Source organism: Phoca vitulina, unplaced genomic scaffold (genome assembly GCF_004348235.1).
Source record: "Phoca vitulina isolate PV1807 unplaced genomic scaffold, GSC_HSeal_1.0 scaffold10, whole genome shotgun sequence".
Lineage (NCBI taxonomy): Eukaryota > Metazoa > Chordata > Mammalia > Carnivora > Phocidae > Phoca > Phoca vitulina.
In genome coordinates this window covers 27,836,955-27,859,125 of record NW_022589713.1, presented here as the reverse complement: position 1 = coordinate 27,859,125, position 22,171 = coordinate 27,836,955, and the positions used below count along the sequence as shown (strand labels likewise).

The 22,171-nt window shown below is 36.5% G+C and overlaps 1 protein-coding gene across 7 annotated transcripts in view; it reads left to right on the top strand.

Annotated features, from left to right (window-relative positions):
• The window catches only part of TBC1D5 (TBC1 domain family member 5), a 568,425-nt gene that overhangs the window by 468,940 nt on the left and 77,314 nt on the right, over positions 1-22,171 (top strand). For all 7 annotated transcript variants that reach the window (XM_032408767.1, XM_032408765.1, XM_032408766.1 and 4 more), the window contains one exon: positions 12,889-12,974. In XM_032408767.1, the coding sequence (XP_032264658.1) occupies positions 12,889-12,974 (86 nt within the window). The remainder of the gene's footprint in view (positions 1-12,888; positions 12,975-22,171) is intronic.

Here is a 22,171-nt window from a genome sequence, read left to right as displayed (position 1 = left end):
AATAGAACTTGCTCAGCCCAGATTTTTATGTCCTGGGTCTAAGGTTCTGTCTAAGAGGCCGTCTGAAATGGTGATACCAGATATGGAGGTTTAGGAGTTCTTGTGCAGAGACGTGATGGCTGAAAGATGAATATAAAAAGGATTGGACAGGAAGGATTGAAATTGAGGCTATGTTGGGGCGCCCGAGTGGGTCAGTCATTGGGCATCTGCCTTCGGCTCAGGTCATGATCCCAGGGTACTGGGATCGAGCCCTGCGTCGGGCTCCCTGCTCAGCGGGAAGCCTGCTTCTCCCTCTCATACTCCCCCTGCTTGTGTTCCCTCTCTCGCTGTCTCTCTCTGTCAAATAAATAAATAAAATCTTAAAAAAAAAAGAAATTGAGGGTATGTTTACAAGGAGTTACTTCCAGATCTATAAGATTACACGTATGTGTATGTGTTATTTTGTAGTGAAATCCTATAGTTGGTGCCATTTAAGGCTTCTAGATGACCTTCAAGGGTCAATCTTATCTGAATTCCCAGATCTTCAAAGGCCTGTATGGAAAGAACCAGTCCTACTAGAGGTCAAAATGATTCACTAAGAAAAGTAAGCATAATACTATGATAGACTTTTGGTAAAAGAATAACAGCTTCAGTCAGAATTGTAAGGTGTTCTGCATACTTATTTAACCTATGATATGTGTGATATGAGTACAAAAACTAAACTGAGAAAGATATAAAATACTTATCTTCTATTTTAAGTAGCATTAAAGATAAGTTTTATTTTTCGTTTAGTGCAGAGAAGTATAAAGAAGAAATCAGAATGGTCCCTGTACATAAATAAACCCATTGTAGAGATAACTTCCATCAATAGGCCGATGGGAGTGGAGTAATATGGCACATGTTAAGGAAATTACAAAAGTCTGAAAAAAATACAAAGTAAAAAACAAAGTCTCTATCCAGTCCTTCTCTGCCTACATCAGTTCTTTTCTCCTTCTAGGAAAAAGAAAAGAAAAGCGTATGTGTATGTGTATTCATTTACGAGCACATATCATATTTCTTGATTTTAACAGCTTCATTAAGATATAATTTACATACAGTAAAAAATCCACTCATTAAAGCATATAACTGGATGGTTTTTAATCTTATTTGCAGAGATGTGCAGCCATCACCATAATCTAATCTTAGAACATTTTCATCATACCCAAAAGAACCTTTGTACCCACTAGTAGTCATTCTCCACTTTTCTCCCCCTCAACTAAAATTCCCCCCATCCTACCAGAGGCAACCACTAATCTAATACCTGTTCCTGTGGGTTTGCCTATTCTGGATATTTTGTGTAAATGGAATCATACAGTATGGTATGTCTTTAGTAACTGGCTTCTTTAATTTAGTGTAGTGTTTTTGAGGTCCGTTGATGCTGTAGTTTGTATCAATACTTTATTTTTATTGCCAAATAATACTCTATTATGGATATACCACATTTTGTTTATCCATTCATCAATTGGTAGACATTTGGGTTGTTTCTACTCTGTAGTTACTATGAGTAGTGCTGCTGTGAATGCTTCCTGTGCAAATTTTTGTGTGGACATATTTTTATTTCTCCTGGATATATACCTAGCAGTGGAATTGCTTGGTCATATGGTAACTCTACATTCAACCTTTTAAGGAACTGCCAAACTGTTTTTGCAAAGTGGTTACACCATTTCAGATTCCCACCAAAAATGTATTAGGACTCCTATTCTCCACATCCTTGCCAACACTTATTTCTGTCTTTTTATTGTAGCCATTCTAATGGGTATCAAATGGTACTTCATTTTAGTTTTGATTTCTATTTCCCTTATGACTAATTATGTTAAACATCATTTCATGTGTTTATGGGCCATTTGTACATTTTCTTTAGAGAAATGTCTCTTTGGATCCTTTGCCCATTTTTAATTGTGTTGTCATTTTATTATTGAGTTGTAAGAGTTAGTTATATATTATGGTTACAAGACTCTTACCTGATATCTGATTTGCAGATATTTTCTCTCATCTGTGGATCTTTTCACTCTCTGAATGGTATCCCTTAAAGCACATATGTTTTTTAATGTTGGTGAAGTCCAACTTAATCATTCTTCTCTAGACTTAGAGTTTTGTTATCATCGCTAAGAAATCATTGCCTAACCCAAGATCACAAAGAGTTATTACTGTGTTTTCTTCTAAGAGTTTGATAGTTGTAGCTCTTACATTTAGGTCTGTGATCTACTTTGAGTTAGTTCTATGTATGATATGAGGTAGGGGTCCATATTCATTCTTTTGCACATGGATATCCAGTTGTGTTTTTTAAAAAGACTATTCTGTCCCCCCATGGAATTGTCTTATCCCTTTTCAAAAATTAGTTAATCATAAATGTGAGGGTTTATTTCTGGAGTCTCAATTGTATTCCATTGATCTATATATCTGTCCCTAATGGTAGTACCACACTATCTTGATTACTGTAGCTTTGTAATGAATTTTGAAATCAGGAATTATGAGTCCATGTACTCTATCTTTTTCAAGATAATTTTAGCTATTCTGAGTCACTTGCAATCCCATATGAATTTTAAGATCATTTCACCAATTTCTGCAAACTGTTTCTTTTTAAAAATACATAAAAAGAATTATACTTTGCTTTTCTGTACTTTTTTCCCCCTTTTCCTCTAATAAGTAAGTCATCTCTCTCAAGGGTATTCTCAATGCAGTGTCTACCAGGAAATAAGAGCTCCGTACTTCCACAGAGAATAACTGCTGGAGAAGGAATGGCCTCCAAAGATTCCTCATAAGCTAGATGGGGTGATTACTTAAGTCCTTCTCATTCTTCTTTCTGAATCACTACAAAGTATGCAGCTCTCTTTCATCTCACTGCTTCAGAGTTCCAACCAGGGGGATCTTGGACCCCAACTAACTGATTTGATTCTTCAGAAAAAAATTACCTCGTAAAAGAGTATTTTCTTAGAGCATTTCTGGCTGTAGACTAAAAGAAAGTTCAGCTACCTCTAAAAAAAAAAAAAAGAGAGAGAAGAGAAAAGAAAGGGTGAATGGACAGCCCCACTTATAAAGCATCCCTCTACAAATCTGGATGCGATAAGTTGCTCCACACCAGTAGGGAAATCAGAGAAGTTAGCTGAGAAAGAGTGGGCTGTCCAGAAGTAGACAGCTTGCTTTGCTGTCATGGAGCATTTCCCCATCATCCTCACCCCCCATGTAGCCTCAGCTCTCATTCATTCAGATAAGGTACTGGATGCTACCCAGGGTGAAACCTGTACTTCTAAACATCCCTACTCCTAAATGTTGTTTCTCTCCAGGAATGGCACTCATCTGGAGTTACCAGTTGTTAAAATATTGAAGTACTTTGATGACAGTAGTTAAGGAAATCCAGCATTTGAAGGGTTAAAGCCTGGCGCAACAGGGGCTCTCCAGAGCTGCCTGTGCTGTAGTGGTTGTTTTATATTTGACTATTACCTCTGCCCACATTTGTACAGTGAAAAGGTTAATAAACTAATCCAGTGGTATCCATAAGACTGTCTCCCAAGATGAAAGCTGTTATCCATAGCCCCTTTCAGGTTTCTAAGAAAAGCCCCCAAATGGTGTGTGGATGGAATTCAGGGAGTTCTAAGAACTTGGATGGGAAAAATTTACATCTTTATTTTCACTAAGCCCTTACTAAAATTTAGTATTTCCTTCAACTAGGGATGAAGACAACAAACTGCACTAGTATTTTTTTTTTTTAAATATTTTATTTATTTATTTGACAGAATAGCAAGACCAGGAACATAAGCAGGGGGAGCGGGAGAGGGAGAAGCAGGCTTCCTGCTGAGCAGGGAGCCCGATGTGGGACTCGATCCCAGGACGCTGGGATCATGACCTGAGCCGAAGGCAGACGCTTAACGACTGAGCCACCCAGGCGCCCCAAACTGCAATAGTATTGACAGCACCTCAAACATTTTCACTAATAGCAATCACAGATATTTTATATCACATTACAGCTGATGAAGATATCTTGAAATACCATTTACATTCATCACTACTTCGAAATTATAGTAATGATTAGACCAGCCACTATATCTTATTTAACACATTAATATAAAAGTACATTTCACTATGTTATAAATTTGTTCAGTATTTTGATTACTGCATTTCAGCATAATTGGTTTGCTTTATAACCCTATTTATTTTATTTTATACATTTAAAAACATTATTCTGAAAAGGAGGCCAAAGTCATCACCAGAAAGCAGAGCACTCCACGGCACAAAAGAGATCAGAACCCCTACTATAGACTGTCCTGTGTGCAGCGTGCAATTGACGTGCCAGTTAGTATCACTGGATATTTGAAGGGGCTGTGGTTTTAAGACTGGCCTGTATCCAGAGTTACTGGTTAAAAAGAAAATGTTTTATGACACTATCTACTCTTACGAGAAATTCACACCTGATACCGGTGTTCTTTTTTTATAATGATACATGACATCTTGAACAAAATCATCAAGAAAGGCAAGAGTCCATCTATAGGGACTTTTCTCAGTAGCCTAACTTGACACACCTTCTTAAGCAGAGACTGGTCTCACTCAGGAACACATAACTAATCTGTTATTTATGGTTGTTTTCTGATTTCTTTCTTCATGTAGACATTTTAAAGTTCAGTACTGATACTTCATTGTTCTGTTAGAAAGCATCACAAAAAAATACAGTGTAAGTGAATGACCTTCGTAAGAGTGGATTTATATAATAAATGAATTTTTAATTTCAAGATGTTTTATTACTGAGATTACTCCCCAAACTGCATGAGAAGTGTGGCTGTGCGAGGCTTCCTTTTACCAGGCCTCAGCATGTAGGATCTTAGCTTTTGTTGCCTTGGCAATTGCAAAGCAGGTAATGAAGGGAAGAAGATAGGGAAAAGAAGGTGGGAGCAACGTTTCCCAAACCAGGGGAAAGGTCTCATTCCCATAGGGTCACCTAGGCTTATTCTTCGGGGTTCAAAAACCCTAAAACCAGTTTTAAATTGCTTCTATTTTGATGATACTTCGTTTAAACTTATTTTAACATTTCTAAAGATAGAAATTTACAGTGATAATTTTCATATCAAAGATTTTAGTTTAAAGTCCCAAATTGGAATATTTAGGAATATTTTTTGAGATTGCCTCTTTCCATTTTCCTGTATCATTGAAGGTTGAGAACCACTCTTGGGCAAAGACAAATGGATTTCCATATTTCTTTAAACCATTCAGGTAACATTGCTCCCCTATCCTGCTCACATTTAAGGAGAGGAAAAAGGTGAAGAGTTCAGTACTGCTAAAAAGAGCTAACCAAAAGGAATATTTTGAGGCCCAGTATTAGTAACAAAGAAAACGTGTAGACCTAAACTACTTTGCATGTTTATATATATGTATACATATATTGGGGGGCATGTTAATCTGGCATCTTCCTACATGCTAAATTCAAAAATGTAAATATATTTTAAAAAAGGAAAAAATGTTATTTCTCTTTTGGTGTCTATTTATTGTGTGAAGCTACAGTCGAGCATAACGCACAGGTGGTTTAAAATGCTTCTCTGCCATCTGAGATCTCGGCTTGCCAGGGTATAGATGCGGATGTCACTTTAGGGAATTGGGCTTATTCAGTATGTAAAATGAGGCTGGCATGGGTTCAGAGGTTTTGTCTGTGTCTTTACCCAATTAATGATTTTTTGCTTCCTTTTTTTAAAAACTTTTTTAAGACCTTTTAAATTTTCTCTTTCAGTTTTAATCTGTAGATGCATAGATTATAATTACCTAAATATTTCTGTCAATTACACTAAAGATTCTTAATGCCTAGTACTCATTATATATATTTCCCATCAAAATACATCAGAATTATTAGGATATAAACCAGAGGTCGTTTTAATCCTGGTACTGAAATAATATTCTAATTTACAACCTTCTTAAAAGATTTATTTTTTTTTCTTTATGTTAACTTAATGAATGCCTTGTATCTACATTTTGGATTTGTAATATTGCAAAACAATCAAACTAGGTTTTATTTTTCCAAATCTGTTTTTTTGTGAGTTATTTTATACTGAGTATTTGACATTTAATTCATGGTATGAGTTGTTTTAAAGAATAAAGAAAAAGTGGTTTAGATAGGAAGGCATAGCTCAATACACTATATACCGGTATGTGTAGTAAAATGAGTATTGTCTCAACAAGTAATATAAAAAGAAAATGAACTCTCGGATAAATGACGAGGAAGGAAATAAGATAGCAAGTCTAGGTTTGACAGCAATATCCAGCTAATATCACTTATTTTATTTTTATACATATATTTTTTTCTTAAATGGGAATTTTGTGAGCATTTAGGATTATAATGTCTGCCTTTTTGATCCACTGTGTTACTCTAATTTTAATGAAGAGGGCAATATGTGGCAATAAGAAACAGAAATAGTGAGACCTTTGTGGACCCTCTAGCAATCAGTGAATATCAGATCACAAATTTCCCCAGCTTTAATTACAGGCAAAAGAAAAGACAAAATTAGCATTTTAATATAGAAATATCTTAGGCTTTAGGAGAATTATGATAAATCTAATGTTGCCTAGTGAACCAAAGAGGGGATATTACAACAAACTGTCACCTTAGGAATATTTGTTTAAATAAAGGCAACAATACTTCATCCTTATCTTTTTTTTGGATAATTACTGCTATTTCAGGCTGTTCTTTGTTCCAGGTTTAAAATACCTTTAGTTAAAAAAAAAAAGTAATTGGCAGTGTTTGTTTTCTATAAAACTACAAGAAGGGAAAAATTCTGTTTGCTTGGCACTAACAAGATAATTTTAGGGCGAGTTTTTGCTCTACAGCCCTAGTTCACTGGCGCCGTGGCATCCCCGCACTTGGATACATTTGGGTTATCTCGTTTCACTTACAACGTATTAAACTAACTCCTCTTCCATGGCGGAGGTTTGCCCACCTGTCTCCCCTAAAACACCTGCAACATATGTTTGCATAACCCTGTAATGCTTTGCCTTTGGGGTCCCAAGAAATTCCCCCAGAGCTTTTTGCTTATAAACAGCTGAGCAATTCGTTTTTCTATGACGGTTGCTTTTCCCCCAGCATTGAGGCAATAACATATTCACTAAAATAAGAGTCTCATTTTTCATCAAAGAGAAATGTTCGACATATTTTTACAGTGCTGCTTCTCCTTCTGAGCCTTATTTTTTCAAACCCTTTTCTAATCTGGCATGCTAAAAATTAAGAGTTGGTAGCAAGATAATAGGGAAATGAAAACTAAGTAATTCTTCATTTGTCAAATATTTTCTTTTCTTCATGCCAAACATGCATTATCTTGTAAACAATCTTTTCTGTTAAACAAGTGCTACAGGAACTTTATTAGTTTAAGGTAAAATTGTGATCAGTAAACTATAAAAGTGATAATAATTTGGACATATTGCAGGAAATCACTTTAATTGTTATAACCTCATAAGGTGGCAAGCAAATGTGCATTAATACGGCTTTACAATTTTTTAAAATTTGTAAATGCATGGACTTTTATTCTGAGAAGCAAAACAGCCTTTCTCCCCACAAAGGAGATCCAGTATACACGAAATATTTTCCTAAATATGTGTTTTTGCTTTTAAAAATGTCATGATTGATAAATATCTACCCTAAATTTATATACAATCTTCAGAAGCATCACTTTCTCTACCTATAGCTTATCATGGATTTTAAGTTGTCAGACTATCAAATCTGCTCTCATAGTAAATGTCTGTTTGTCAGCCTTATCAGGAGATAATCATAGCTTCCTTTTCATTGAGTTTTTATCAAGTGCCCAGCACTGTACTGTGCACTTCATGTTCATCACCACAGGTTTTCAATGAGGAAACTAGGGCTAGGGGTGTAACTCACATGGCACAGGGGCTCAGCTAGTGGTGGGTGGAGCAGGGATCCAAGCAGGAGCCTCACAGACCCCTGATCCCTTGCTTCCCCTGCCAGCAGCCCGTGCCTCTAAAGCAGATGAGTGATGTTATGTTTCCCCTAGTCCCTCTGTTTTTAACATATAACTTTAACTTCTATTGGTATATTCCTAAGTTAGAACAGGGATCACTGGAATCACAGGGAATTGCTTTTCTTTTGCTCCTGTCAGTTCTACATGTGTTTGTAAATAGCCAGCCCTTTGAAAGGCATTGTGTTGTTCCAAGCAGGATGAATACTTGAGACTCTTTTCCTTCCGTGGTCTCTGTATAACAATTCAAAAGGAGATGGTCATCTTCAAGTGAGGATAAGTTTAGTTGAGGGATCAATCTAGAAAGTACTATTTGTAATGACCTTTGTTGGATGAGTTTGATATCCCCAGGCTCAGAACAAGGAAAACTGTCATGTACCATCTTGTAGTTAATTATTCCTCTAGCATCTTCTAGCTAGTTGTACTTAGGGTGGGTTAGCATTTAAATATTTGTATGCTACCACACAAAGTGAGCGTGAACTTAAAAATACTGAAATATTGGGGTGCCTGGGTGGCTCAGTTGGTTAAGCGGCTGCCTTCGGCTCAGGTCATGATCCTGGAGTCCCTGGATCGAGTCCCGCATCGGGCTCCCTGCTTGGCGGGGAGTCTGCTTCTCCCTCCGACCCTCCCCCCTCTCGTGTGCTTTCTCTCTCATTAAAAAAAAAAAAAAAAATACTGAAATATTACCGTGGGGATAAGGGTTGCAGGAGGAGGGAGGTGATACGCTGATCTATGACCTCCCTCCATTATAGAGGAGAGCAGAGGAGAGGTGGCCACCGTCAGAAGTCATACTCCTAAGGGAGAGGGTGTTTTACCTGAAATTCCATTAAGGAGCAGCTTTCTAGCATATAATATAGACCTTGGAAGTGTAGAACATTAACTGCAATGGAGAGGTTAAATAGGTTTCAAACACTTTTATCCCTTACATTGATTGCTATCATTTAAGTACTATTTGTAAATTGATTTTGTCATCATGCCAAATTAACAAAAGCATTTTTGGAAATTCAGAAATACAGCATGGGTTTGGTTTGGTTTGGTTTGGTTTGGTTTTTCCATATACTTCCTTCTAGGACACTTGTTTCTGCTTCTGGAAGTCATTTTGTCCATAAGGCTTTAAGATGCCTCCCAAAAATCCAGCCTGTCTATGCCATGGGTGGGATTTTCAGCATTCTTCTTATACTGAAACAAAATAAAATGTTGAAGAGAAACCTTTAAGAAGAGCTCCCAAGGCTTGTTAACAGAGAAGAATTTGGTGACTGGTACTTAGGAAGTTAACTAGCTGCAATCTTATAGAAGATTTATCTCAAGTCCATCTGGGTTGGTCTAGGAAAGGCATGGTAAACTCAGGGTGAACTGAATCTGTGATTTCTGCATCTTTGTGTATAGTTATATAGACTTCCCAGGTCATGGAACATAATTGGTATTCCTCCGTACACAGGCCAGTGTCAGTTATGATCACCATTTTGTTGTTTTTCTTACAAAGAAAAATTCACCAAAACAAGAGGTTTTTGGTTTTTGGTTTGTTTGTTTTTGTTTTTTTAATGCACATTGGTTTGGAAAAACTTAGAATAGTCAAAATCCTATCTGTGTAAAAATTGATTTAAAATAATTAGTAATTGTTCCGGTCCATGCAAAGACATACTATGAAAACTGTTGACATCACATGTCCTGTATGATGAAAAATTACAACTGTCATGGAGTCCGGTCTTTCTTACATACAGAGTTTTATATATGTAGAATTCTACTGGCTCATATTTTAAAGGAAATTCCTGATCTTTAAAAATTAAAAATCAAAACTTACATTTCTATAAAAATTTTTTTTGGATAAAAATCCCTTTAAATAAGAAAAGCAAGTATCTCTACTTTTAAAATATTTCAGTTGTGTTAAGTTAGAATTATGCTCATTTAATCTCATGCCCCTAAGGAAACCATTGTTATCATTTTAGTACATAGCTGTGTGAAAGGATATTGTTCCAAAATTTCTTGACTTTTTAAAACCTTATTCAGAAAACTAACTTAATTAAAAGAGAAGAATTATAGGCAAACTGAAGAGCTGTCAGGACTGAATCTTAACGTATCAAAGTATTTGTGCCCATTTATTGTTCATGTCTCTACATACTGATTTTTACAGCCACACGTTGGTTTATGTCTATGTCAGACATTTGGTTCTGTGCTGTTACAGGAGCCACAAGCCACATGTGGTTTTTGAGCACTTGAAGTATGGCTGATCCAAAGTGAGATGTGGTGTATATGCAGTGGATTTCAAAGACTGTACAAAAGGAAGAATGTAAACTATCTCAAGGATTCTTATATTGACTACATGTTAGAGTGACAACATTTTAGATATACTGAATCAAATAAAATATTATTACATTTAATTCAACTTGTTTCTGGGCGCCTGGGTGGCTCAGTTGGTTGGGCGACTGCCTTCGGCTCAGGTCATGATCCTGGAGTCCCGGGATCGAGTCCCACATCAGGCTCCCTGCTCAGCAGGGAGTCTGCTTCTCCCTCTGACCTTCCTCCCTCTCATGCTCTCTGTCTCTCATTGTCTCTCTCGCAAATAAATAAAATCTTAAAAAAAAAAAAAAAATTTAATTCAACTTGTTTCTTTCTATTTTTTTTTTTTAATGTGCTTGCTAGAAGATTTTAAATCACATATGAAGCTTGCATTCGTGACCCACATTGTATTTCGGTTGGACAGTGCTAGTCTCAATCATCTCTATGTCTGTAGAGTTACGTTTTAGTAATAGCATCATCTCAGAAAATCCTATTGAATAACTTTCAACTATAACCTCTGATTTTATTTTCTTACATTTAAAATGTTGTTTTTCAACATCATCTTTTGATTCTTTTTTTTTTTTCATCCCAGTACAGCGATACTTTAAACTGCCTCTCCCTTTGATACTAGTAAGTCTCCTAGGAATTTAAATAGGCCTCTGTGAAAGCAATACTTGAGCCTCATTCATATGTTCAAGTTAGATCATTATTCCTAATAATGGCTTTAAGTGCTTAGATAGATCAGCACTTCGTGTCTTGAATTGCTTGTCATTTCTTTATAAAGATGTTTCAAGAAATTGCTCCATGCAATCCCTTACTTCGTTGTTTTCTAGCAAAAAGTAACATAATCTTTTATTAGTTTGTTGGGAGTCAGAGAAGAAAAGCCTTTTAAATATTAGCAAAAACAAAATGTATTTCCAGGTAGTGAGAATAAAGAGCAAAATTAGTCATGAATGATAGTCCTGCGAAAGTTAATTTTTTAAATAAATCATGAATGCGCTGGCAATCTGCCAGTGGCTTTCACCTCTATTTTATTTTCCCATTATACTTGGGTCCAGGTTGTCATCAGCTACCACGAGGAAACCCATGTAATTCCTAGAGAGAGAAAAGTTGCACTGTTAGACTTAATAGTATGGTAGTCATGGAAGCATCGGTTATCTTCATCAAGGCAATTCAGATTTGATTATTGTAGAAATGTGTTGAATACCAAACCAGAGGAGTAGTAGCTGGAGCTAAATCAAGGGATTGTCATTTTTGTCAGATGATTAAGGCTGACTTGGAAGAGATATGAAAGGGTTGAGCTGTGTAAATGTTCTCTTTTCAGCAGAAAAAGAAAAGGTCCATCATGGCCATTAAGATGCAGCTTGTTAGCTTGATGAATTTCAAACAATTTAACCTTAGTAATTATATAACCCCCACATACATACAAGTATATCAGTGCCTTGGGATTATGGCTTCAAGGATTGATATCAAAGCATATTGGTAATTTTCTATTAAGATAAAATGAAGCCTTTCTATGTCTAGATAGATCTCTCAAAGGACAGGGCATGCTCTAGTTCAAAGTCCTAATTATTAACTTGAATTATAAGTTCAAGTAAACACTGGAGCACATTTATTTATAAGTTTTGTAAAACTTTTTAATGAAAAATGTACGTAGTTTAACATTTTAGAGATGGTATTCTTTAAGCTATGATATTAACATGCTGCATTTTTATAAACTAGAATTAGTTTAATTTTTATTTGCCTATGAGGAGCCTGACACATTTAAATAATAGACACATTAAGTGATAGTAACATATTTAGGTAGACAACCCTGACCTAATGATCTCAGGACATTTCTGCAATGTCTGTGAGTAAATATCAAATGCCAGAAAGGCCAGTATATTGCTGTTTTTATGAAAATGTGCATTGGTCAATTTGCTTTTGTATTTTGATGGTACCCTGTTAATATTTTCATTACCTGGGTACTGATTAAACTCGTATATAAGAATAGATGACATAGAAATATCTTAACTTTAAAAGAATTGCTGAATTCTAAAATAACACCTTCATTTTTGGAGAAGAAAGACTCGGTGTGCCATCTAGTGGGCATATTTAGCATTCTGGTTATCAAAAATTAACAGATTTTTACTCTCCCTCCAAGATGCAGCTTTCTTAACACTTCGTGTAGATTGTGCTTCTGTTACATCTCATGTAATTTTTCAGTTTCATCAGAATTTTATCTCATTGTATTTTGGAAAGTCATATTAAAAGCAATCAAAATCATCAGAAATAAATCTACACTTATCTTGATGAGCACTGGGAAATGTATAGAATTGTTGAATCATTATATTGTACACCTGAAACTAATACAACATTGTGCATTAAGTGTACTTGGGAAAAAAATCTAATGACAGGAATAAATCTATGTAAACTTTGAGACAGGTAAAAGTAAAATATATAAAATAATTTCATTGTTTAATCAGGACTAAGATCATTTAAGGTAAAACTTCAACTATGAAAGCAAAACCCAAGCACACTAATTATTGAACTTTGTTATTATATGTATTTTTTCCTGAAAGAATATAAAAACAATTGTTTTTGTCCTTGTATGCGTTAATGTGTAATTTAAATAGCTTTATACATTTTAAAATTTTCTTTTCTGTAGAGAAATCCAAGACCAGTGACTTACCAATTCCATCCAAATTTAGATTATTACAAAGCACGCGGAGCAGACCTCATGAATAAAAGCCGGTAAGTCCTCTTTCTCTGATGAAAGTTATGAGCCACAAAAATGTTCTCTGAGATGGTAGGAATTTTTACACATTTGCTGACAATAAATTTATAGATTTTAGCATATCAGTGGTTAATGCATGCAATGACATCTTTACTAAATAAAATATCTGAGTTTTTTTAAAGGCATGAGAAAATGTATACATTGATGTCAATGGTAAGAAGAAAAATAGAAGTGTATTTGTTATAATTTGAATTTAGGCAACTTCATTTTTCTAACACTAATAAACCTGGATAAATTGCGCCTACTTGTATAATCTCTTTCTAGATCCTTGCTGTTGATTGAAAAGAGGCAGTTCTATAATATATTTTTAAATTATTTCAGTAACAAAATTAAAATTGGGTTTCCCAGCTGTCTTTAGAACTACACAATAAGCTTATAAATGCATCTTGTGTGTGCATTTGTGATTACATACATAGAAATTTTAAGGGTCACTGTAGGAATAAAAAAACATTAAAATTCTACTTTTAAAAGAAATTAACATTGGCATAAAGGGTTGATGAACAGTTTAGTTCTTTCATAATACTGTACTCAGATGTCTCAAGAGTTAACTTGTCAAACCAGAACCATCTCAAATTAGAATGTAATTTCAAAGTTTACTCTGGAAGACTAAAATGTTAGTAATGATAAATACTGCCAAGTTGTCCGAATTTTTTTTCCTTAAGCCTTTTGCCTATGTGCTAGCCTTTCTTCAGTAGGATTCCAGCAGCCTAAATATACATTTATGGAGTACACACACGTGATGTGTTCTGCTCTTACTTGGAGAGTTAAAAAGAAGACATAATTCCTGCCACATAGAAACTCACAGTCTAGGGGATGAGAAGAAGTTTGCAAGAGAGCGGCTAAATTTAAACTTGTGTCTTGAACCCTGTTTTAGTGTAATGTTATTTTTAAATGACCCCTCCTTGATGGAAATCCGTCTCACTGTTTTGATGTGCTGTGTCATTGTGACACCAGCTCTATAACCAATGAGGCTTCTCTGAAGCTCTTTCTGTTTGTTCATTTCATTGGATTCTTGTTTCACTCATACAAGGCTATTCTCCATAGTCACTTCGTTCATTTAATTTAACAAATTTTTATTGCATGCCAGACCTTCTTTACTTGGTGAACAAACCAGATAAAACTCCTGCCCCCAGGAATCTTATAGTCTAGTCACTTGTATTTCTACCCTATCGTGTCAAGTATTTAGTTTTGGTATGTTTAAAAGAACAGGGTATTTTAGGTACTTCTTTATATGAGATCATTCTAGCTAGAATCCCTTCTTCTCTCCCCTATTCTCCCCGACCCCACCACCACCAGATTAGTTTCCACATAACAGCTGAATAACTCTCAACTGACAACAGATTATATCACACCCCCAACGTAAACGCCTCCAAAGGCTACCTGTTAGTGTTGATAATCCAGTGTTCTTCCTGGGCCCATTTTCTCTCTGTGACCTTCACTCCTTCCACTCTCCCCTTCTCTTAATTCCCATTCTTGCACTTGCTCTTCCCCCTTCCTGGAGCACCCTTCCTTCCTTCCTCTTTTCTTGCTCCTGCATGATTTAGAGCTCAGCCCGAAGGTCACCTCAGAGAGGCCCCTTGGCCTTTTTCTCTCCTACTCACTCTCTACCTCATTGCCCAATCTTATTTTCATAGTGTTCATTACTCACTGAAGTTATAGACTTCATTTATATGTGTCATCTGACTCCCCAACTTCCCCACTAAAATCTAAGACCCCTGAAGGCAGGCACGTTGTCTTACTAACACTTGAGAGCACTGAGGATAATGGCTGGCATGGGGAAGCTACTCAACAAAAATGTGTGTATACATCTGTTATCTTTTTACATTTTTCAATGTCTACTTTTTTTTTTTTTCAAAAAAGAAAATGGGCTATACCCTTTCCTTTCTACCCTTCATGTTTTATCTTTCTTCTATTTAGCCTTCTGTCCTTGTATTTTTCTTCTCAAAATGTTGGTTCTGTTTTAGCAGTTACTTGCAAGCATATTGAAATTCTAATACAAAATATCATTGTGATGACTGGAAGGAAGGTTTTTCACCAGCTCTATTGCAATTTCAAAGCTTAAAACTGAAGCTGAACCAAATGAAAGATAGTGTATGAAGAACACATCACGGACCAGTGAGAAGAGTTAATAAATGCTATTGGGAGACCTGACAAATCTTTTGAAAAGGTATCAACTTATAACCTTATCATATACCAAAACAAATCCCAACTGAATCAAAGCACACTCAAGCAAACATAGAAATAAAATGCAGGTGTCTATCTGATCTCTTATTATTAGAACACTTTTTAACCTTAAAAATAATGGAAGAAATCACAAAGGGAATGACTGGTGCATTTTACTACACAACTATTTTTAAGTAGATATGTCAAAAATAAACTGAAACAAAAAGCAGATGGAAAATTGGAAAAATATCTGTAGTGTAGGGGCACCTGGGTGGATCAGTCGGTTAAGCGGCTGCCTTTGGCTCAGGTCATGATCCCAGGATCCTGGGATCGAGCCCCGCGTCGGGCTCCCTGCTCAGCAGGGAGTCTGCTTCTCCCTCTGCCTCTACCTGCCTCTCTGCCTACTTGTGCTCTCTCTCTCTCTGTCAAATAAATAAATAAAATCTTAAAAAAAAAAAAAATTTGTAGTGTAAGTAACTGACAAACTAGTATCATTAATGTATACAGAACCTATGCAGTTCAAGAAACATGAAATCCTATCTCATTGGCCATTCCATCTCATGCCATGCTCTGTTGGATCCTCCTTTTCTGCTTATAAATTTTAGAACACCCTCCAGACTTCCTTTCTTCACTGCAATCATTCCCTAGAGGATCTCAGTCCAGGTTCATGGCTTTAAATACCATTTATGACTGAAGGGCCCTTAATTTATATGTTTAGTAAGACCTCTTCCTTTGAACTCCAGACTCTTATGTCCTACTGCTTACTCGGTATTTCCTCTGGAATGTCCCATATGTATCTCAAATTTAATACTTTCCAAACTAAACTCTTGATTCTACCTCCTCAAATTGTTGTTCCCCTGTGTTTCTCTATTACAATAAATAGCTAACCCAGTTGATCAAACCTTAGAATTGCCCTTGACTTGTTTTCTCTTACATCACACATCAAGTCCATCAGCATATCCTCTTCAAAATATATCCTGAAAGAAATCACGTTTCCCTCTGTACTGCTAATACCAAGTCACCACTAGTCTCCTAACTAGTCTTTTTACTTTCTCACTTCCTTATAGACCTTTTCCACATAGCAGCCAGATATATAAGTCAGATCCTATCACTGTACTACCCAGAACCATTCAATTACTTCCCAAAATATATAGGATAAAATGCAAAGCCTTTTCAATGACCTGCAGGGTAAGCCCTGCATGATCTGGCCTCCGATCTCTCCAGCCCCTTTTGCTACCACCATTCTTCCTGTTTTTCACTGGACTCCAGCCACACTGGCCTGCTTACAATTCTTCAGGCAAACAAACATGTTCGCACTTCAGGAGCTTTGAGCTTCCTTTTTGCTCTATGCCTGGATTCTTCCTCAAGGATCCACATGACACACTACTATTCACTCTGTGTTCAAATATCATCTCTTCAGAGAACCTCCCTTTGACTACCCTATCTAAAATAATGGACCCCTTTACTCTGTCTCTGTACTTTGTTATTATTTTTGTTTTTGTGTTTTATAGCAATTCTTACTAACTGAAATGGTTAAAAAAATGACTTGGGTTTCTTTTTTATTGTTTTTATTGTTTGTTTCTTGCACTGAAATGTAAACTCTACATTTTGTCTTGTTAACTGTTATATCCCAGCCCCTAGCATAGTGTCTGGAATACAGTAGGCACTCAATGAAAGAATTTCAAACAGCAAATAAACATTTCAAAGGCTATTCAAACTATGATTAGTCATAGAAATGCAAATTAAAATACCAATGAAGTATCATTTTCACCTTTCATATTAGAAAATTAAAAATAAATGAGCCAGAGATGAGTAAGTTCCAGAGATCTACTGTATAGTGCCCATAGGTAATAACTATATTAATTAATATATATTAAAAATTTGCTAAGAGGGTAGATCTTATTTTAAGTGTTTTTATCACAAAAAGTAAAACAATGAGCAATAATAATAAAGAAGGAGAGAGAAAACTTTTGGAGGTGATGGATATGTTTATGGCATAGATTGTAGTGATGGTTTCACGTATGTTTACTTATCTCCATACTCATCAAGTTGTATACATTAAATATGCACAGCTGTTTGTATGTCAGTTATACCTCGATAAAGTGGTTTAGAATGAATGAATGAATGAATGCGTAAGCTAGCATTGGTGAAGGTGCATGAATACGCTTGGTCGCCAGTTGAGGTATAAATTAAGACAAACTTGATCTTTTTTTTTTTTTTAAGATTTTGTTTATTTATTTGAGAGAGAGAGAGATCACGAGCAGGAGGGAAGGGTAGAGAGAGAAGCAGGCTCCCTGTTGAGCAAGGAGCCCGATGCGGGACTGGATCCCAGGACCCTGGGATCATGACCTGAGCCAAAGGCAGACGCTTAACCAACTGAGCCACCCAGGCGCCCCAAACTTAATCTTATCAAAGGATTCTTCCAATTCTTTTTAACCAACATGTTGTAATTCCCTGGAGGTTTGTTTATCCATGATCAAAAACCACTGTAGCTGTGAAACCATTGGTAAAGTCCCCATTTCGTTATTTAAGGCCTAAGACTTTTATCTGGCTGAGCCCTTCGGCCATAATTAGCCTTCCAACTACTTTCTTAGCTGTTTAGAGGCTCTTAAAGAGTTAATGCATTGGGGCTGTCATTAAGCAGCAAGAGAGGGAATGGGAATGATCCAGAGGGGGACAGACTCATGCGGGAACCCCCAGTAGGGATCAATAAATAGAAAATAGACAGGAGACAGGCAGACACCTGAAAAGCGGGGAACTTATACCTGCTATATCTATGGCAATGGACTTCTATTTGTGTTCCTTATCCAAATAAGGGACGAGGATGCAAAGATGACATGTGATTTCATGGATAAGAATATCTCTAGAAATCAAGAAGCCTGATTTCTCGTCTCTGCTTTACCATGGATTGCTATAATTAAGTCTTTAAAAGCAAGTGCCTAGGTATTTTAGTGGTAGATTTTCCATTACGTGTGTGGATAATATTCACTGTGCTCTGATTTTACTTACTTGCAAATTTCTTTTTAAAAATGGGAATTGACATTTTCTTATTCATTCAACTTTTAAGCTCGGAACGACAATTTAACACTCAACTCTCATTCCAATTTTGTCCTTAAATAACCAGAAATTGCTGCTATAAAAAAAAATAAGTGCATCTAATTTGTGACCAGTCTTCAGAAGGACCTATCAATTTATTTAGGAATCTGTAACTACTAAAATGCCCAACTGAGTAGACATGGAACAGAATTTCATAGTTTTTAAATACTGCAGTTGCTTATATTAAGAGTAGAATCACATACCTTCTTTATTCCAGAATGTTCATGGATTTTCTGCTTTGAAAATGACACGACATAATTTCTCAGAATGTGTAATTCTCTCTGCTCGGCAGAGGGGGTGAAATAGTGGCCGCCGAGACATCAGTGGTGCCTCAAGAGCATGTGTCCCTCTATCTAGCAGTGCCTTTTCGCAGGCTCCACACTGCCGCTCTCTTAACTTGCCGAAGCAATTTCATGCCACCAACGTTTTAAAGATAGAAGATACCAAGCTTAGTTCCTGATCTCTCAACTCACCCGATCTGCAGTAACATTCTCTGTGCTAACTACCCCAGCTCTCCCTTGCCCCCCTGTCAGAGCTTGGTTTAAACAATTCATGTCAATGATGAGAGATTCCAGAATTATAATTCTGGTAGGTAGGCCCTCTGCAAAAGGCCCCTTGTCAGGAACCCTGGTTGAGATCTAAGAGGAAGCCAGACTCCAGGGTAGGAAGACTCTTATAAGGAGGGTACCCTGAGCTCTTAAGATACATCCCACAGTCCTCAGCTGGGCTCCACAAGACTGAAGAGTGATGGCATCCAGTCCATTCTTACCCCAGAATGCCTGGTGGCTAATAATTCTGCATCTCTCCTTGGGTTCAGGATCTCAGCCCTTTGAAGGGCTCCTCTCTGGGCCTGGCCTAACTAGAATGTCCTGAGAAAGTGCAGGGTCCCAGGAAGCCCAAGGATCCTTCCAGCAATCTTGTCTTAGAATATGATGAGCTTCATGAGAACAGCGACCATATCTACATCATTCACTACTGTTTCTTCAGTACCTGGCACAGAGAACAAATTCAAATATTAGTGAAATGAATGAGTGCTTTTTACCTTCAGTTGTAGAATAACTCATATTGATGTCAGGATCTGCATCTTAGGATCTTCATATTCCTAGCACAGTACCTGGCACTGTTCATGGTGGTTAACAAATATTTAGTTTAATAATTGAGTAAATAAATACTGTTTTGAATACCTAAAAGGCATTATAAAATTCCCCGGACAATTTCCATTTTATATGATCAACAAATTTTTTTAAATTAGGCTTTATTATATTTACTTACATAATGACTGCAATTGTTCAGAAGTATTTTCTTGCTAAAATATGGTAAAGAAATAATTGCTAATAATATTCCCTAGGCCGTGAAGCCAGGAGGTCCATGGTTATCAGTATTAGTAGTTAATTGGCTAATGAGAATTTCAGAGGACCTTGATTTCTTTATAAATGTAACTTTGTGAAATCTGTGTGCTCAAATAATTTGTGCTATGAATACATCCATGTGTGAAGTGCTCTGTTGTAGCAAAGAGAGTTGTTAATTCCTAACCAATTTAGGTAAATTGGTATTACTGTCTCCTATCTAGTCCAGAGTAAATAGATCTTTCTCCTTTTCTTTTTAAATTTATGCATCATGTACACCAGTACACAAATCGGAAGTGTTCAGTCTGATGAGATTTGACAGTTGCGTATCCAGGTGACCACCATTCTAAACAATATACCTGGTGTGAACATTTCTTTCACCTCAGAGTTCCCTGGGGTCCCTTCACAGTCAGTTGCAACCTCTCATCCCAAGGCAGCCACTTTCTGATCTCTGTTACAATCTACTGGTTTTGCCTTTTCATGAGCTTCACATAAATGTAACCACACAGTGTGTGCTCTTTTGTGTCTAGCTTTTTTCACTCAGCATGATGTCTTTGCAGTTCATCCATATTGCATGTAGCAATAGTTCCTTCCTTTGGATTGTTGAGTTGTATTCCATTATATGAACATACCACAAGTTGTTTATTCTCTTGTTGATAGATACCGGGTTAGCTCCAGACTTGGAGTATTATGAATAAGGCTGCCATGGGCATTCTTGTACAGGTGTTCTGATGTTGTTTATTGTTGCTATTGTTGTTCATGGATATATGGTTTTCTTTCTCTTAGGTAGACACTTAGAAATTCAGTTGCTCTATAGGATAGATGTTTAACTTTATAAGAAACTACCAAACCTTTAAAAAGTAACTATACCTTTTTCTACTCCCATCAGGAATACATGCAGGTTCCAATTGCTTGCATCCTTGTACATCTGTATAACATCTGTAATTGTGCATCCTTGCCAACATTTGCTATCATCATCTTTTTTGTTTTATTCATTCCCAGTTGGTAAGGAAATGGTATCTCATTGTGGTTTAATTTGCATTTTTCTGATGACGAATGATGTTGAGCATCTTTTCATAACTTACCAATGATTTGTATATCTTCTTTTATCAAGTGTTGTTTCAAGTTTTTTACCTATTTTTCATGGGTTATTTGTGGGTTTTTTTTTTTAGTTTTAGGAATTCTTTATATATTCTGGACAGGAATCTTTGTCAGATATATTACTGCAAATATTATTTCCCAGTGTGTGGCTTGTCTATTCATTTTCTTAATGATGTCTTTTGATGATCAGAAAAGTTTTATTTCAGTGAAGTTTATGGCTCAGTCTTCTTCTTTTATGGCTAGTACATTTTGTTTCCTATCTCAGAAACCTTTGCCTCCCTTTAGTCTCCATTTTTGATGGTCCCCAAGACCACCCTGAGTTTCAGTGACTCCCTAGAAGGACTCGCAGCACTCCAGAAAGCTGTTATACTCATGGGTACAGTGTATTATTGCCAAAGGATACAGCTTAAAATCAGGAAAGGAAAAGGGTTGGAGTCTAGGAAAAACTAGGTACACGTTTCCAATTGTCTTGTCCCAGTGCAGTGCTTAAATCTCCCAGGAACAACATCTGACAGCACATGGTAAGTGCCAACTAGGGAAGCTCACCCAAGCTTTGGTGTCCCCCAAGGGTTTTATTAGGGGTCAGTCATGTAGGCATGAAGCAACAGTGTGACTAACATTAGCTACTCAGTCTGCGATCCCCTCAGAGGTCAAACTAATCCAGAGTGGCACAGGACCCAGGTTGAATAAAAACAGACTTTAACCAGAAATCCCATTGTAAGCATAACCTATTTGGTGTGGCCCAAGCCCCCAGGTATGTGAAGACAATCTTACCAGGCAGGACTTTTCAAGGGCTGGAGGTTATCTCACGGTTGGAAAGAGCAGGATTTGCATGGCCCAGGCCTGCTGAGTTAACCCTTTATGGTATAGTCTCAAAGATACTCTGTGTTCTTCTAAAAGCTGTGTGGTTCTAGCATTTGTATTAAATCTGTGGTCCACCTCAAATTAATTTTTGTGTGTGGAGTGAGGTAGAGATTAAGGTCCATCTTTTTCCTTGTAGATATCCAACTGTTTAGTACCATTTATTTAGTCTTTCCTGTCCCCGTTAATTTAAACTGGATCCTTGGTTGAAAATCAATTGACCATATATATGTATGTCTATTTCTGGATGTTCTGTTCTTTCCCTAATACCATCATCACTTACTCATGTACTTTTATAACAAGTCTTAATTTTAAGTAGTTTGAGTCCTCCAGCTTTATTCTTTCTCATTATTTTGGCTATTCTAAGTCCTTTGCATTTCCATTATAAATTTTAGAATAAACTTGTCAATTTCTATAAAAATTATTGGGATTTTGACTGGGATTATATTGAATCTATAGATCAGTTTGGAAAGAACCAATACCTTAATATTATTGAATTTTCTAGTCCATGAACATGGATCATCTCGTTTAGTTAGGTCTTCCAAATCTCTCAGTGTTTCATAGCTTTTAGTATATAGGTCTTATGT